Source organism: Pantherophis guttatus, chromosome 1 (assembly GCF_059756535.1).
Source record: "Pantherophis guttatus breed Tessera chromosome 1, ASM5975653v1, whole genome shotgun sequence".
NCBI classification, from domain to species: domain Eukaryota; kingdom Metazoa; phylum Chordata; class Lepidosauria; order Squamata; family Colubridae; genus Pantherophis; species Pantherophis guttatus.
Window position 1 is genome coordinate 157,007,369 of NC_142063.1, and position 16,966 is coordinate 157,024,334.

General features: G+C 37.0%; 1 protein-coding gene across 1 annotated transcript in view; it reads right to left on the bottom strand.

The window, feature by feature from the left end:
• TTN (titin) overlaps positions 1–16,966 on the bottom strand; it is a 312,529-nt gene that overhangs the window by 77,265 nt on the left and 218,298 nt on the right. The window contains exons 233-259 of the mRNA XM_087882058.1: positions 16,072–16,371; positions 15,870–15,975; positions 14,315–14,511; positions 13,903–14,208; positions 13,506–13,784; positions 12,558–12,857; positions 12,156–12,458; positions 11,308–11,682; positions 10,912–11,214; positions 9,761–10,060; positions 9,370–9,666; positions 8,977–9,261; positions 8,602–8,895; positions 7,798–8,097; positions 7,380–7,688; positions 7,103–7,293; positions 6,251–6,680; positions 5,172–5,480; positions 4,688–4,836; positions 4,569–4,598; positions 4,292–4,421; positions 3,901–4,200; positions 3,475–3,792; positions 2,213–2,509; positions 1,820–2,119; positions 676–990; positions 417–565 (exon numbers count right to left, since the gene is read on the bottom strand). Coding sequence (XP_087738184.1) covers positions 417–565; positions 676–990; positions 1,820–2,119; positions 2,213–2,509; positions 3,475–3,792; positions 3,901–4,200; positions 4,292–4,421; positions 4,569–4,598; positions 4,688–4,836; positions 5,172–5,480; positions 6,251–6,680; positions 7,103–7,293; positions 7,380–7,688; positions 7,798–8,097; positions 8,602–8,895; positions 8,977–9,261; positions 9,370–9,666; positions 9,761–10,060; positions 10,912–11,214; positions 11,308–11,682; positions 12,156–12,458; positions 12,558–12,857; positions 13,506–13,784; positions 13,903–14,208; positions 14,315–14,511; positions 15,870–15,975; positions 16,072–16,371 — 7,172 coding nt within the window. The remainder of the gene's footprint in view (positions 1–416; positions 566–675; positions 991–1,819; positions 2,120–2,212; positions 2,510–3,474; positions 3,793–3,900; positions 4,201–4,291; positions 4,422–4,568; positions 4,599–4,687; positions 4,837–5,171; positions 5,481–6,250; positions 6,681–7,102; positions 7,294–7,379; positions 7,689–7,797; positions 8,098–8,601; positions 8,896–8,976; positions 9,262–9,369; positions 9,667–9,760; positions 10,061–10,911; positions 11,215–11,307; positions 11,683–12,155; positions 12,459–12,557; positions 12,858–13,505; positions 13,785–13,902; positions 14,209–14,314; positions 14,512–15,869; positions 15,976–16,071; positions 16,372–16,966) is intronic.

Here is a 16,966-nt window from a genome sequence, read left to right on the forward strand (position 1 = left end):
AAAACTAGAGACTTATTTTTCTAACTTCTAGCACTTTCTCGGATAATTGGTTTGATTAATATTTTGGTACAGAAACAGCCAGTAATGCAGCTGATGTAACATAGGCAGTTTGTCTGTGTATAGGCAGCCTTGTCTTCCTCTTTTCTATTTCTTTTCAGGTTAACTGGGCTTGTCCAATACAAATGCCTTTCACCTTTTCTCTTCCTTGCTCTTGCTCCATAGGTTATCTATCTTTCTGTAAAAGCTTCCTGAAGAGACCCAAAGCAGTTATCCTGCTGTTGTGAGGCTAAACTGATGAAGCAGTGACATCTTGGAGGATGGAGCTCAATGCTCATCATTACTTCCCGAATATGTCCAACTAACAAGCCCTACTGTAAAGTGTCGGAAATAAATTTTCATGGCATCTCATTACCTACCTTTTCCCATTCTTCCTTCCCTTCCTCTTTGAATTCAACAAGATAACCAGTAACTTTAGAGCCACCGTCTTTTAATGGTGGAGCCCACTCAAGATCAACTGATGATTTTGTCCAGTCAGTGACCTTTGGAATTGGAGGGCCAGGTGGAGCTGAAAAACATAAGAATATTTATTTATAATAAGCATCTACTGCCTGCTGTTCGATAAGGCCTCTCTTTTCCTCTTTTCATATGAAACAAAAAGCAATTGAAGCCATTTACCAATTGGGTCCCTTGCAGTGATTGGATCAGAAGGCATGCTTGGTGGACCGACACCAGCAGCATTGATAGCATATACACGGAACTGATAATCTGAACCTTCAATGAGTCCCGGTACTTTGTAAGAAACGCCAAGGGTCATAGGCTTAATAGGATCACGGTTAACTCTTGTCCATCTCTTTCCAGTGGTTTCTTTGCGTTCTAGCCAGTAACCTGTCACGGGAGAGCCTCCATCATATTCTGGCTCCTCCCAGTTGACAGTCATGGAGTCATGTGTGACGCTGCTTACTGTTGGTTTGTCACAAATTCCAGGAACAGCTAGGGGAAAAAAAAGATACACAGATTGTAAAATAAAGTACTACTGCTCGTTTTTGCATAATCTTTTGCAGCTTTCACCTGGAACTGTGCGAAATAAGAGGGACTGGAATATCTAGCTGTAATTCACATATCTCAGATTCTCCTACTTACTAAAATATTATCAGCAATTGGGGGAGCACAATTTTTAAACCCAGCCTCTTAAAGCTAAAGGGGTCAATATAATTATTGCATATTCTGCCAACCACCATCATTTCACATGTGGTGATGGTTCAACAGATCCTAAGAGCAGCATGGTTGATTCCTAAGGTTGGAGCAAATTGGATTTTTTTTTTGTTCCAACACTGTACTTAATGATGCATAATAAAGTATTTGGACTCTAATTCAGAGATTTTAATGTTTTTACTGAGTAAAAATAAAGAAAGAGGTTATCCAGAATAGAATATGTTTATCTATCTATCTATCTATCTATCTATCTATCTATCTATCTATCTATCTATCTATCTATCTATCTATCTCTACACACAGACACACACACACACACAAATTTTATGTTCAATAGAATACGTACAATAAAGTAAAATTATACAGTTCAATACAATTCAAAACTGAGATGATATAAAACCAAGGTGCATTTTAAAAAATGATAAAAGTTATGTAAAGAAAAAATATTTTTGAAGACTTTAAATAATCATTTGAAATACATTTGAAATAAGTCTTCGTTTGTAGTGTTTGATACAACTCTGGTTTGTGATGATCATAGTGATTAAATCTGATTCCTCTTCAGTTATGTTTTCTAGATAAATCTGTTTGAAACAAAATCTGTACTTACTGAAAAGATTCCTTGCTGTTTCAGGTTCACTATCAAGAGGTTCTCCAATGCCATATTTATTCTGTGCCATAATGCGGAAGATATATTGATGACCTTCAACCAGCTTGGGAACTGTGAAAATGCATTCCTTAGGTTCTTTGGTAACGTTGATCCATGTCCTTCTATTTGCTTCCCTTTTTTCAATGACATAGTTTGTTATTTTAGAGCCACCATCATCTTTTGGAGGTAGCCAAGACAATGTCATCTGATCAGCTGAAATAGATTCAAATTTAATGGGTCCTTCTGGTGGTCCAGGGCGACCTGAAAAATATATTTGATAAAGTGAAGCAAATTGTAACATTAAGTAATAAACAGCAAATTAGATTGTCAAAACTAAAAGTGATTATTATTTACCTAGAACATTTAGTCTCATCTCCTTTGCAGCTGTTCCAAAATTATTGACAGCAGTTATGGTGTACAACCCTGTATCCTTTCTGCGAGACTGTTGTATCCCCAACGTGCAAGAGTCTTCACCCACAGCTTTATTGACGTGTTGATCGTATATCACTGGTAGTTTGTCATCTGGTGTCTTTGGATGAGCTTTGGCCCAAGTCAGCGTAGGGAAAGGCACACCTTTCACTTTAGCTACAATGTTAATATCTGTTCCTTCTTCTGCCTCCATAAACTCATTGAGTTCAATTGATGGAGGACCTACAAACAAACCAAGCAAAAATTATTCTATCAATACAAAGTATATGGAAGTAAAAAGTACTTTTACTTGAATATTGAAGTGAAAAACTTCTGATTGCTTCTCAATAATTTATTTTCTAACAAGTAGCAAAATATTGTTATATTATTTGCAAACTTTGCCTACAAATGGTCAGTAACAGTTGCTAAAATAGTTAATTTTATTATATATATTTTGTTACACCTATTAACCAATATTTACATCTTTGTCATTGGAGCTATTAGAACAATTAAAACAATGCTCATAGTTGGGTTTTTTTGGGTGGGGGAGTATTTTATGTTTTCTTTAGTTTCACAGCCATTTCTTTTTATCTACTATGTAAATTTTTGTATCATAATTCACTTCATTAATATTCAGTTTTGAAATATCTTTAAATTTTTGTGATTTTGTGATTCTGTGTTAGACATTCATACTATGAATACTTGGTCATTTTTAGCGTTCTATATACTTTATATAACATCATACAAATTACATAGATTTGTATAGCATTGCATTCACAGTTGATTTTGTAATCCTAATTGTATTTCTAAATTTAATAGTATTGGTAGTATGCCTTTTCATTTGTGCTAGCACCTCAAATTTTGGTTATTTTTACAATAAGTAGATTAACCCATTGGCACAATGGGATAGCTTTAATTTTAGGTTTGAATAAAGCCATGGTGGTGCCATGGTTAGAATGCAGTATTGCAGGCTAATTCTGTCACTTGCCAGCAGTTCGATTCCCACTGACTCAGGTTGACTCAGTCTTTCATCCTTCTGAACTTGGTAAAATAAAAACTCAGATTGTTGGGGGCAATATGCTAACTCTGTAAACCGCTTAGAGAGGGCTATAAAGCACTGTGAAGTGGTATATAAGTCTAAGTGTTATTGCTATTGCTATACATTTTGTTGATCAATGGCTGAAATAAATGATGGTGAGGATACTTACATGTCTGATCTTTAATAACAATAGGTCCAACTGTAGCTGATGGTCTGCTAGGGCCTGCTTCATTTACTGCTTTCACTCTGAATTCATATTCATCACCTTCATTAAGGTCCTCAACTGTAAACTTTGTTTCTTCCACATCACGTTTATTGCACTGGCGCCAGGCTTCCTTGCCTTGACCTGTCCGATCCCAACGAAGGCACTCAATATTGTAATGTGTCACAGGAGCACCGCCATCATTCTTTGGAGGTTTCCAAGTCAAGCTGGCAGAGTTCTTGGTGACAACACCAATCTTAAGTTTGATCGGCGGATCAGGAGGTTCTTTAAAAAAAAAGAAAGAAAGAAAAAGAAACAAGCAGAACAGAGTAAGCAGTGGTAAACATTACATTACGCTAATAAAAGCAAGTTTTTTGCTTTGATTTAACTCACGGATGGGATCTCTTGCTGTGGTTCTCTGAATTGTATCTGCTGGTGGGCCAACACCGAAGCGGTTTTCTGCACGTACACGGAAGAAATACTGTTGCCCAGCTATGAGATCAGGTATAATTAATGATGTTCCAGGACAATTTGCATTTACTTTGGTCCAGGCTTTCCCTTCAACAGTTCTCTTCTCTATAATATAATTTCTGATTCTGTCTCCACCATCATTGTCTGGCATTTTCCATGAAAGTTTACAGTTGCACCTTGTTATATCACTTACTTTCAGGTCTTTTGGTGGCCCAGGAACATCTATCAACAAGAAAACACCAGGGATTTATTTAGCTTTATTTAACCCACAGTACTGGAGAACTGGTGCAAAATGAAGATTCAATAAACTTACCAAGAACATTCACCCTCACATTTACAGTTTTCTGTCCTGCTTTATTTTTGGCTGTAATACTGTATTTTCCAGAATGACCTCTGTTACACTCAGGAATAGTAATTACTGAAGTGGTATCAGTTGATTCCACCTATGTAGACAAAATCAAAATGAATTCACTTAAAAAGTAAAATGGTTAACTCTTATAAGAGTGAATATAGTGATATATAAATTTAAATTTACTTAAATTGAAATCAAAATTAAATGTAGTAAATTCAAATATAATATTATTTCTTACCGTAGCATCTTCGGGTATATTATTTCCATCCTTTAAATAAAAGAGAAAACAGTAAATCTAAAGGTATTTAAATAAATGTAATTAAACTTTAGAAACAATGTTATTTTTTTCTTTCTGACCTTTACTGTCTTCTTTGCATCTCCTTCAAATTCCCAAGTTACTTTGGGAACTGGGCGTCCTTTAATAATTGCTGGGATTTTTATTGTCGAGCCAGTACGACAAGAAAGCAGATCTTGTGCTTTCACATCAACAAATATTTCTGGCTCTTCTACAAGACATAAATCACATAATTGAAATTAATCTATTTATAATCATCCGAGTTATGCATTTTTCTCACGAAAAATAATTGTGTATAAAAGAGCTAGGCCTCCCATTTTAACAAAGTTCTATGGAAAAATATAAAATATTATACATTAGAACATTAATAGCAGGTAGACCTCTTTGGAGAAGGAATCACAGAAATTCTAGACACCATTCACCTCTCCTTAATTAACAAAAATATGTTGGGCAGCTATTCTGAAGTCTCTATTCACTTGTTATTCGATCTTTCATACTCTTTGACTTTATTTCACATTGTAACACGAAATATTCCAGAATGCTTACCTAGAATTTCTTTGCATGGTACTTCTGAGGTAGCAAGACTTGGCTCTGATTCTCCTGCAGCATTGACAGCTTTTACTCTAAATCTGTACTTTCTTAGCTCTTTCAGGTTGGGAACAGTACATTCACAGGTAGGGAACAGCTTGTCTGGCTCATTCACATTCTTCCAATCTGAAGTACCTTCTTCTTGCATTTCAACAATATAACCTTTAATAGGACTGCCGCCATCTTTTTGTGGAGGTTTCCATGCAAGGGATATGGTTGACTTAGTTCTATCTTTGACTTCTGGGCATGATGGTGCCCCAGGAGGAACTATTGGGCAAATGTAAAATGTTCTGAATGAGAATTATGTCTTCATTGTTTTAAGGGGGAAAAAAATCATATATATTTTACTTGGCTGAGATAAAAAAACCCTTCCCCAACTTCAAATGCTAAGAATGTAGGCTATATATGGGTAGTCCTCAAGTTACGACCACAATTGAGCCAAAATTTTATGTTGCTAAGTGAAACATTTGTTATGTGAGTTTGCCCCATTTTATAACTTTAATTGCCAGAGTTGTCAAGTGTATCATTAGATTTGTTAAGTTAGTCATGTGGTCGTTAAGTGATTCTTGCTTCCCCCATTGACTGTGCTTGTCAGAAGGTCACAAATGGGGAATCACATGACCCCGGGACACTGTAACTGTCATAAATATGAGTCAGAAGTTGCCAAGTTTCTGAATTTTGATTATGTGACCATGGGGATGCTGCAATGATCGTAAGTGTGAAAAATGGTCATAGGTGCAGCACTTTTTTCAGTGCTGTTGTAATTTTGAACAGTCACTAAACAAACTGTTGTAAATCGAGGACTACCTGTATTTTTCTAATACAACAAGCAATTAAGGCAATTTGCTGTAAATTATGAAGATATGTTCTTACAACAATGAGAGGAAGCTCACAATATATTACCTACCCCTCATGCTTCATGTGCTGAAAGTCATAGGATCGCTATTAGATAGGTTCAGGGTAAATGAAACTAAATGGCACAGGATGTCTTTTGAAATCATGTAACACTTAATACTCTCCCTGTTCTGTATACTCACAGATTGGATCTGCAGCTTCAACGAGATCTGATGGTTCACTGGGAGGGCCAATTCCAGCAATATTAACAGCCATCGCCCTGAACTGATATTTTACGCCTTCAATCAAACGCAACACATTGAATTCCAATCCTTTCACTGAAGGTTTTGTTACAGGTGCTCTGCTGACACGAGACCAATAGACACCTCCTTCTTCTTTCTTCTCTAGCCAATAGCCAGTAATCGGTGCTCCACCATTATCCAAAGGAGGGGTCCACGTTACAAGCATGGATGATCTAGTATGATCTATGACTTTTGGTTTTCCAGGTGGTCCAGGGAGTCCATAAGGATCCTTGATGACCACTTTCTCTGAAAGACATTCATCACTTATCCCATACCGGTTTACAGCCCTAACTCTAAACTGATATTGACCATCGGTTATCAATTTATAGACCTGAAAAATATAACAAAAAGCACAAAATAGTACGTGTCATTAATTGGAAAATTAAACATTTGTGTTATCTCCACAAATTTCAAGACAGCGTATTAAACGAATTGGTCATTCCAGGTACTTTTATTTAACAATATTCAGAATTATTATTTTTTTTTAAAAAAATCAGTCTGAAAAATTGTTTGGATATGCTTTACATCAATAGCTTGCAAATATTTTGTAATGATAAAACCAAGCACTACATATTATTTATAAATAGCAGTTCTAACATATGGTAGCTCATTCCAAGCTGACATTGCATTAAAAGATCTCCTAGTCCTGAATTTAATCAAAATACAATAAACAATTGTTTTAATGCTTGGGTTTATTTGCATCCAGTAGTTTTTATCTTAAAACCATGCATTTTTCTTCAAAATCAAATTTACCCCAAATCGTCTGTCTACCGCAGTGCTGGATACTTCCTCCCAATCTACTTTCTTCTTGCTTGCATCACGCTTCTCAATAATGTAGTGAGTAATTTCACTGCCACCATTATCAAGTGGAGCATCCCAGGTTAAACAGCAAGATTCAGCCTTAATGTCAGAAACAGCAAGGTTTCTTGGTGGAGAAGGACGATCTAGATAAAGCCAATTTTAACACCGTGTTATATCAGAACAAAGGGAAGACATTTCTAATCACTGAAGCAGCTCATCAGATACTTACCAAATACTTCAACGTGAACGTTGCGGAATGCAGAGCCCAAACGATTGGAAGCTGTAACTGTGTAAGTGCCTTTATCACTTCTAACTACTGCAGGCATACTGAGTTCCGTTTTGGCCTCTGTTCTAGATAGTTCCTTTTTGGTGATCTTAAGGGCATCTGATGTTTTCTCAATGGGAACCTCATTTTTGGACCATTCAATCTTTGGCATTGGAAGACCCGTCACATCAGCAGGAATGTTCACCGGTTGCCCTGCCATGACTTTGATAGTATCTCCCCTAACGGCCAGGCGCAAGGTCACTGTCGGAGGTTCTGAAAAGGAAATCCGCACAATCAATAACAATGCAGTTCTTTAAAATATATTAATAACATAACCCCAGTTCATGCTTAAAGTTAAGGTATAATTATTAAAGCACTTCACCTTCATCATCTTGTATAACAACGTTGAGAGGCAGTGAAGGTTCACTTTCTCCAATTTCATTGACTGCCTTGACTCGGAATTCATACATATGCAGATCGGCAAGATTATCCACAAGAAGTGAGGTGGCTCGGCAAGGTGTTTTGTTGACTCTTTCAAATTCATCTGAGTCATGTCTTCTCTTGTCCACAAGATAGCCAATGATAGGGCTGCCGCCATCATTACGAGGAGGCTTCCAGTCAAGGGTAATTGATGATTTTGTTCTCTCGGTATACATGAACCTCTCAGGGGCCGTTGGAGGGCCTAATGGGGAAGAAAGTTATAGTGATAAGATTTAATTCACAGACTTAAACATGACCCAGTAGTGTGCGGCAGCAGCCAAAAAAGCTAATATAATTCTTGGTTTTATAATATGCTTATGAACTAAAGGACACATAAAAAGATAGATGAGCTATTTGGATTTATTTAGATTTATATTTATTTATGTTGGCAGTAGTTCCTCCCTGGACCATGTTAAATCACCAGGAAAATATTTTGTCTTGCCCAAAAGCAACCAATATACTCGTATCATTAGATTGTACTAGGTATTAGTAATGATGAAACAGCTCTTTTGACAGGACTATGGTATTCTTCCAAGAAATGCATATGCCCCAGCTATAACTGTGAAAAAAAATACTCCAGTGGCTTTTATCAAAAGGAAAAATCTTGATATTATAAATAGATATAAATATTTCACAGTTGAATTTAAGAGTCAAAGTATCCCCCAAACACCCTCAATGGGTCACATTAACAAAAAGATAATAATACCTTTGGGATCAACAGCAAGTAGTGGCCCAAGTTCAACTGGTGGACCACAGCCAAACTTGTTCTTGGCGGATACCCGGAATTTATATTCTTGCCCTTCTACAAGACCAGTAATATCACATTTTGATCGATCAGTATCCACAGCGAGTCTCCAAGTATGCATTTTGGCGTCTTTCCTCTCCACGATGAAGCCTATAATCTCACTTCCTCCATCGTCTTTGGGATCATCCCAGTTAAGGAGGCACATTTTTCTGTTCACCACAACAGGATGCAGATCAGTTACTGGCCCGGGAACGTCTGAAAAAAGAAGATACAAAATATAATACCAAAGGCACAAACGCTTCCTCAAATGATTTCATTAAATGTAGCATTTCTTACCAAATATTTCTGCTCTGGTTGCAGCTGATTTGGAGCCACTCTCGTTAGTTGCAGTAATCACATATCTTCCGTGGTCTTTCCTGAGTGCATTTTTGATACTTAACACTGATGAAGTGCCAACATTCTCAATCACCACTCGGTCCTTGTCAATTTCCCCATCCTCTAAAGTCCACACAATTGTAGGATGAGGACGCCCAGTAACAGTAGCAGGCAGTCTAAGGGTTTGACCTGCCAGTATCTGAACACCTTGTTTGACAGAAACATCTAGTTCCACAGTGGGAGGTTCTATAATCAGAAAAAAAAAGGAAAGAGCATTGGTTATTTCATTGCATTGGTTAATGACAGTAATTATTTTCACACAAGGACTTATTTCAAACTAAATGAAGATGATACCTTTAGGCTCTGCAACAGTTACAGGTTCTGTTTCGCCAGGAGGCCCTTCTCCAGCAATATTAAGAGCAGTCACACGAAGTTTGTAATCAGCACCTTCTCTAATTCCTTTAACTAGGTAGCTTAGAACCTTCACAGGTTTCTCTGTACAACGGGACCATTCATTTGAACCCAGAAATTGCTTATAAACATGGTAACCAGTGATGTCTCCACCTCCATTGTATAGTGGAGCCTCCCATGCTAGGTCAATAGCCGTTGAGCTTGTATCAATAATTCTTGGAACAGGTGGGCCAGGTGGTGCTAAAGAAAATAAATACATAAATCAAATTAGCAGATAGTAATTTAAAGTTACCTTAATTTAACTAATCATAACTGTATTTATTAAAGAACTTACATATTGGATCTTGTGCAATTTTAGGATCTGATGGGGGGCTAAATTTGCCAGGACCAGCTGCATTTTCAGCACAAACTCTGAAAACGTATGTTAATCCTTCCAACAATCCTTCAACTCTTGTTTCCAGAGCATTCACACGATCTTTATTCACCCGAGCCCAATGAGTGCCGTTGATTTCACGTTTTTCAATCCAGTATCCCAGAATGGGGCTGCCGTTGTCTTTAGGTTCATTCCATTTAACCAACATACTACTGCTGGTAGGTTCCTCTACTAAAGGTTTATCAGGTGCATCAGGAGGACCTATACACAAGGAAATAAGCAGATTTTTAATGCCAGAACATACATATTTGAAATTTCATGCAAGAATTTTTATTTGACAGATGGAGTATTTACATTATTCATAAATTGTTCAATACAGTCCTACAGAAATTCATCAAGGGGGTTTATTTTGAGTAATAACTTATAGGATTATACTAAAAATTACAAATAGCTATACTGTCTTCCTCAAAGTATTATCAAGCACCGGGAAAATCAGGAGATTCAGGCAGTTCAAATGAGTACAAGGATTTATTGCAAGCTTAAACTATCTTCAAGAATCTGACCAACTAATGATCAAGGGAATTGAGTGGGAGATAAGAAAGGCATTCAAGATGGGCTAGACTTAGATCTCTAGCACTCATGCAAGGACTCATGACTTATGATGAACTTGATCCCTCCCTCGGGCCCAGCCTGGTCCTCTTTTATTTGGAATGCCATTTGCTAAATGTAGTGGAGTTTTACCAGTGGTTACCATGAAATATAGTGTCCATGATTTCCACACTATTTATTTTGAAATAAATCTCTCAATTCTCCACTAATATGGGGTGGTTCTCATTTAAGAGAAAATGGCTTAAGATATCCTATTAATCTGTTCATATATTGATCATCACAAACCTCATCTCTAATGAAGGAATCATAATTCCACTAAACGCTTCTTTTGTAGACCCCAGTCAGGCATAAAAAACAAAATGAGGTCCCACGGCAATACACAAAACAGAAGAGAAAGACCAGCTCCAAATCAAAGTCTTAATATTAGCATACAATAGATGTGGCAATATGCATTGCCTTGGAGTGGGAATGATGAACCATTTCTTATACGGGATAAGACTTACCAAATGGATCTTTAGCTACCACAGGTTTTGAAACAGCTGGTGGTCCAGGCCCTACTCTGTTCTCTGCTTTCACACGGAAGACGTATTCTTTTCCTTCAATCAGTTTAAGCACATTATACTTGCAGTGCCTAAGTGTGGAACTGACCGTAACCCAGCCAGTTTCAGTTTTGGCGCTGTCTTTCTTTTCCAAGACATAATTCAGGATTTCGCTACCACCGTCATCAAGAGGAGGCTCCCACTTGCAAGTTATGGAATTTTTTCTCACGTCTTCAAAAATAAAGTTGACCGGAGGTCCAGGAACATCTATTTTTCAAACAAAAATAATGATGAACTCTGGCATGTATCATAACATGTCTTTTGAATAAGAAGTGAAATAAATAATGTACAGGGACATACCTAAAACATTGACTTCACATGAAGCTTTAGCTACGCCGTGGTCATTTTCAACTCGGATAGTGAATGTGCCATGGTCTGGTCTGAGTGAGTCTCGAACAACCAGGAAAGATTCTCCTTTTTTACTGTTGTCAATGCTTAGCCGTTCAGTTAAGGATAACTGGAAAGGCTCGTCATCTTCAGCTTCACCTTTCTTCTTCCTGGAAACCTTGATGACTCTCTTCTTAATTTCTTCGGGTTTGATAATTTCATCGTTCCATAACCAAGCAATTTCTGGGTAAGGTGAACCTGAAATCCGTGCATCTAGTGGAATATCAGAACCTTGCTTCACTTCAAGGCCGGCCTGCAAATTAGCAGTAAGGGAGACCTTTGGAGCCTCTGTAACAATTAAAAGAAAAAAAATCCATCATTAATTTATGAGTGACAATTACAGATAGTCCTCAAGTTACAACAGTTCATTTAGTGATCATTTGAAGTTACAACAGCACTGAAAAAAATGACTTATGAAAAAGTGTGACTTTTCCCCACACTTATGACCATGGTCACATGATCAAAATTTGGATGCTTGGCAACTGACTCATATTTGTGACGGTTGCAATGTCCTGAGTTTGCCTTCCGTAACCCTCTGACAAGCAAAGTCAATGGGCAAGCCAGATTCACTTAACAACCACGTTATTAATTTAACAACTGTAGTGATTCACTTAGCAACTGTGGCAAGAAAGGTTGTAAAATGGGGCAAACAGAAATTCGGGGCTCAATTGTGGTCTTAAGTCGAAGGCTACCTGTATAGCACAAAATAATTTTTATGTATTAACAATGAATAAGGAGGGAAAAAAATGTGTAGAACGTACCAATAGGATCCACTGCTTTGATTAAAGGAGTAATATTAGATGGTTCACTAACTCCTGCAGCATTCTCGGCACGGGCTCGGAATTGATATTCTTTGCCTTCTTCAAGATCTTTTACAGTGTAAGTCAAAAGAGGCACTAAATAGTCATTGCATCTCTCCCATTTATCTCCTCCTTTAACCAGTTTTTCCAAAACATAACCCATAATTTTCGTTCCTCCATCGTACAACGGTGGCTTCCATGTGAGTGTTACTGACTTTGATGTCGGATTATGAGTCTCAAGATCAAGAGGTGGATCTGGTCGTTCTGTGTATTGAAAATTTAAAATTAAATAAATAAGCAGAAGGTATGGAAAAAAGTTTACATATTCATGCTAAGCATTTATTCATTAACATATAAACTTACGCTTTGGATCTTCAGCAATCACTGGATTTCTCAATTCGAGGTATTCACCTCCTCCAATTTTATTGACAGCTTTAACACGGAAATAGTATTCAGCATTTGGAATAAGATCCTTTACATTCCATGCCAATTTGTTTTCACCAGACATCACCGGTATGTATGTTCTCCTCCCAGCTTCTCTTCTTTCCAACACATAGTGCAATATAGGAGTATTACCATCAAATTCTGGTGGTTCCCAGGTAACTTTGCATGAGCTTTTCGTCACTTCACTTGCCTTAATAGTTTTGCATGGTCCAGGCAGACCTAGATGAAAAAAAGCACACTGGTATTAAGTTTGAAAAGTATGCAACAAAAATTCAAAGAATGTAAAGAATACCCATACTTAAGATAAATGATATGCCTACCAATTACAGTTCCTTAGAATAAAAGACAATTAGACTTTTTATTTGACCTCCGTCATAGCTAGGATATCTAGATTACATTAAAATTGATTTATAATAAGTTCCATCTTTCTCATCTTCTCATCTTTCGTACTACCTTCTCCTATTAGTATCTTATGATTTTTCACTTGTTCTTTGTATCTTATGATCAATTATTGTAACTATGATTTATGATTTATTACCTATAACTTTGTTTTTGTATATACACTGAGAGTTTATGCACCAGAGACAAATTCCTTTCGTGACCAATCACACTTTGCCAATAAAGAATTCTATTCTATTCTATTCTATTCTATTCTATTCTATTCTATTCTATTCTATTCTATTCTATTCTATTCTATTCTATTCTACTCTACTCTACTCTACTCTACTCTACTCTATTCTATTCTATTCTATTCTATTCTATTCTATTCTATTCTATTCTATTCTTAAAAAGAGTGCTCCTTGCATTGGTTCAGCACTATGAACTGAATGTAAATGTCTGTTAACAGAAAGGAAAAAAGATATTTACCTATTACTTTGACATTAACTGTGCCAGTAGTTGAACCCAATTTATTCTCCAAGGTAATGGTGTAAACACCAGCATCTGCATGGACAGCATTTGTGATTTCCAGCAAGGCAGAGGTATAGTCACTCTTCATTGTGGTTCTGTCACCTGCTTTAAGCTCCTTTCCACTTTTATGCCATGAAATGGTTGGGGTAGGAACAGCTCGGAAGGGAACTGGAATACTTAACTTTTGACCTTCAACCACAATAATATCAGTAGTTTTTATATCAACAGTTGGATTACCTATTTAAAAATAGAAAAGAATAATCTCAATCGGTGTTACAGAACAGTTTTATTGTGTCTGTATGTTTTATGATTTTATGTATGTTTTATGTATGTTTTATGAAATCAATATACTTACAATCTGGATCTTTGGCCACAACGTTTTCTGAAATATCTGAAGGCTCACTGGCTCCAATAGCATTGACAGCTCTGACTCTGAGAACATATTCTTTGTCAGGTACAATGCCTTCTTCTGCTTTGTATTTCAAGTCTTTGACCGGTCGAGAATTTATTCTCATCCATTTTTCAGTTCCTGCTTCGCAGAGTTCAATATTGTATCCAATGATAGGACTTCCACCGTTTTTCTCGGGTGGTTTCCAAGCAATGGAAATATGTTTTCTGCCTGCATCCGTAATATGCAAATCCAGAGGTGGTGAAGGAGGACCTGCCCGAATGAAGAGAAACGTATTATTCATAATACATTTACTAAACATAAAACTGTTTGACCTAACTTAATCTTTTCTACTTTATGATTTTTATCTTTAATTTACTTGTGGGATCTTCAATAGCCAGGATGTCAGTTGGTTCACTGGGATGACCACAGCCAGCCTCATTTTCAGCACGAACTTGGAACTGCACCTCTGTGCCCTCAATGACATCAGTTACTCTGAAATTACAGTCAGGTCCAGCCGTCTTGCCAGCTTTCACCCAACGTGTGCCAAGCTTCTCTTTCTTTTCAATAACATATCTGTATTAAGAGGAATAGTATGGAATTATGCAATGAAATCAATTTGAGACATTGAATTAAAAACAAAATTGCTATTTATCTACATTGTATTTATCTACAATGTATTTATCTACATTGATTATTTGTTGCATCACTGGTGTAATACATATAGTATTCCATGCAAATAATAAACCTCAGAACCATTTAAAGGATGAGATCAGTTTCCTGCTGTGTTCTTCCCTGTTGTATAATTTCAGAGTCAGAATAGAGCCGGAAGGGACCATGGAGGTCTTCTAGTCCAGTCCACTGCCCAAGCAGGAGATCCTATACCATTTCAGATAAGTGACTGTCCAGTGTCTTCTTAAAAACCACTAGTGATGAAGTACCCACAACTTCTAACAGGAAATTGTTTCACTGGTTAATTGTCCTCATTGTTAGCAAGTTTCTCCTAATTTCAGGTTGCTTCTCTCCTTAATTAGTTTCTATCCATTGTTTCTTGCCCTGCCCTCTGGTGCTTAGAAAATAAGTTGACCCCCTCCTCTTTCTGGCAATCTTTTAAATATTGGAATACTGCTATCATGTTCCCCCTAGTCCTTCTTTTCTCTAGAAATGTTGACTTCAGAAAGTCCCCAAAGGAGTTGGGCCAAAATGACGTAGGGGGGGCTGAGGGTTGAATGAATCTAAACTCCCCATTCCTTTGTTTTGGAGAACAAATTCAGACCAGTTATTTGAATAGTTATATGACTTTTTTTTTCACCACTTGAAATAAGTGCCATATGGAAAATGGATCCAAGAAGTTGTTAGAAAGGGAACAGTTACTGCTCTCCATCTTCATTGTTTCCTTTCCAAACTGCAATTAACAGCAAGGCCTTGTAGTGCTGTAGCAGTGGAGCACTAAAAGAATTGTTCTGCCAATGATTCTATCACCTTATCTAGCAAATTAATAGAGTTCTTACCAAACTTATTTCCTAAGCACATTGTTTGTGATTCAATTCCTGTATGTCACCCTACTTACAAATTACTCCATTTACATAACTTTTAAATTGAACTTTACTTTTGGATCCAGATAACCAATCTGATCATAGATTAGAATGCATATCAAAAATTATCATATCCCACTTTTCTCAATCCAGAGCAAATCTTTATCACTTGGAAAATGGGTGCCTCTATTGATTACTCAACATATTTCATCTATTTTTCCATTGTTCACCTAAATTTCCTATTGGTTTCTGGAAAATGGATGCTCTTAATGTACAAACTTTATTAATTCCTCTCTAATCATGTATCTTTAAACAGATTTTTTAACATTAACATTTTACACACAGCAAACGTAATCTCTACAGAAATATTGTCCCAGATGTCTTTGTTAATAATATTACCGTTGAATTGGCCTTCCACCGTCATTCTTAGGTGGTTCCCATTTTAAGTCAACGTGTCTCTTTGTCACTTCAACTGGTGTAAGGGCATATGGTGCTCCAGGGGTAGCTAAAATAAATAAAATCCACGTTAGATAAACTGGTGGTTTAGAAACAGGAAATAGCTTGTTGCACAGAATTTTGAGGATAAACTCTGAAAACTTACTGAAAGTGTCTTTAGCTAGAACCGAGTCCTCAATTTCACAGTAATCGCTCTGCCCCACTGCATTTTCAGCAGCCACGCGGAATACGTAGAGAGAGCCCTCGGTCAGAGGCGTCACAGTATATTTGGTGTCCTTTACTGTGGTATCTACAGTCTGCCAGCCTTTGCGGCGCACATCCCTCTTTTCAACAATGTAGTTTGTAATAGGAGAACCCCCGTCTTTTTCTGGTACTGTCCATTTAAGGTCTGCAGTGTTTTTAGTGATATTAATGACCTCAAGCCATCGTGGAGGCGAAGGGGGATCTATGAAGACATTAACAAAAGAGTTTTACTTTGTAAAAAAAGCAATAAGGAATCTATCAAGCAGAGGGTTAAAGACAAACTGTATGTCTTTATTCACTTTTCCTGAGGTCTTTATAAATCACATTACTGTTATTATTGGTCTGCCACCACCATTCTTCATGGTTTTTTAATGTAACTTTATTGAAGAAATTTTTAACAAGATAAAAACAATATAATATTAGAAAAATAAGAAAGAATAGTGAACAAGAAGGAAAACAGATTAAAAAAGAAAAAAGTTCATAAAGAAATGGCTTCTAATCTTTTTGAAAGTTACTATTTGAAGTTACAACTGCCAAAACATCTTCGGGAGATATTAACATGAGCGAGATTCGAACAGCTTGACATAATGGTCAGATATGGGAGATTCCATTCTATACCCTACAATGAGTGTCTCTGCATTTGCGGAGCGGCAGAGGTAGAAGACCTGGCTCACATCCTATTTGACTGTTGCTTGTATAAGGGGGTGAGAGACAGGTACCTTGGTCCATATACCAAACGAATGACCCATTGGGATCCCCATATCAAAACAACTTACTTTATGTGCGGCCAGAACCTG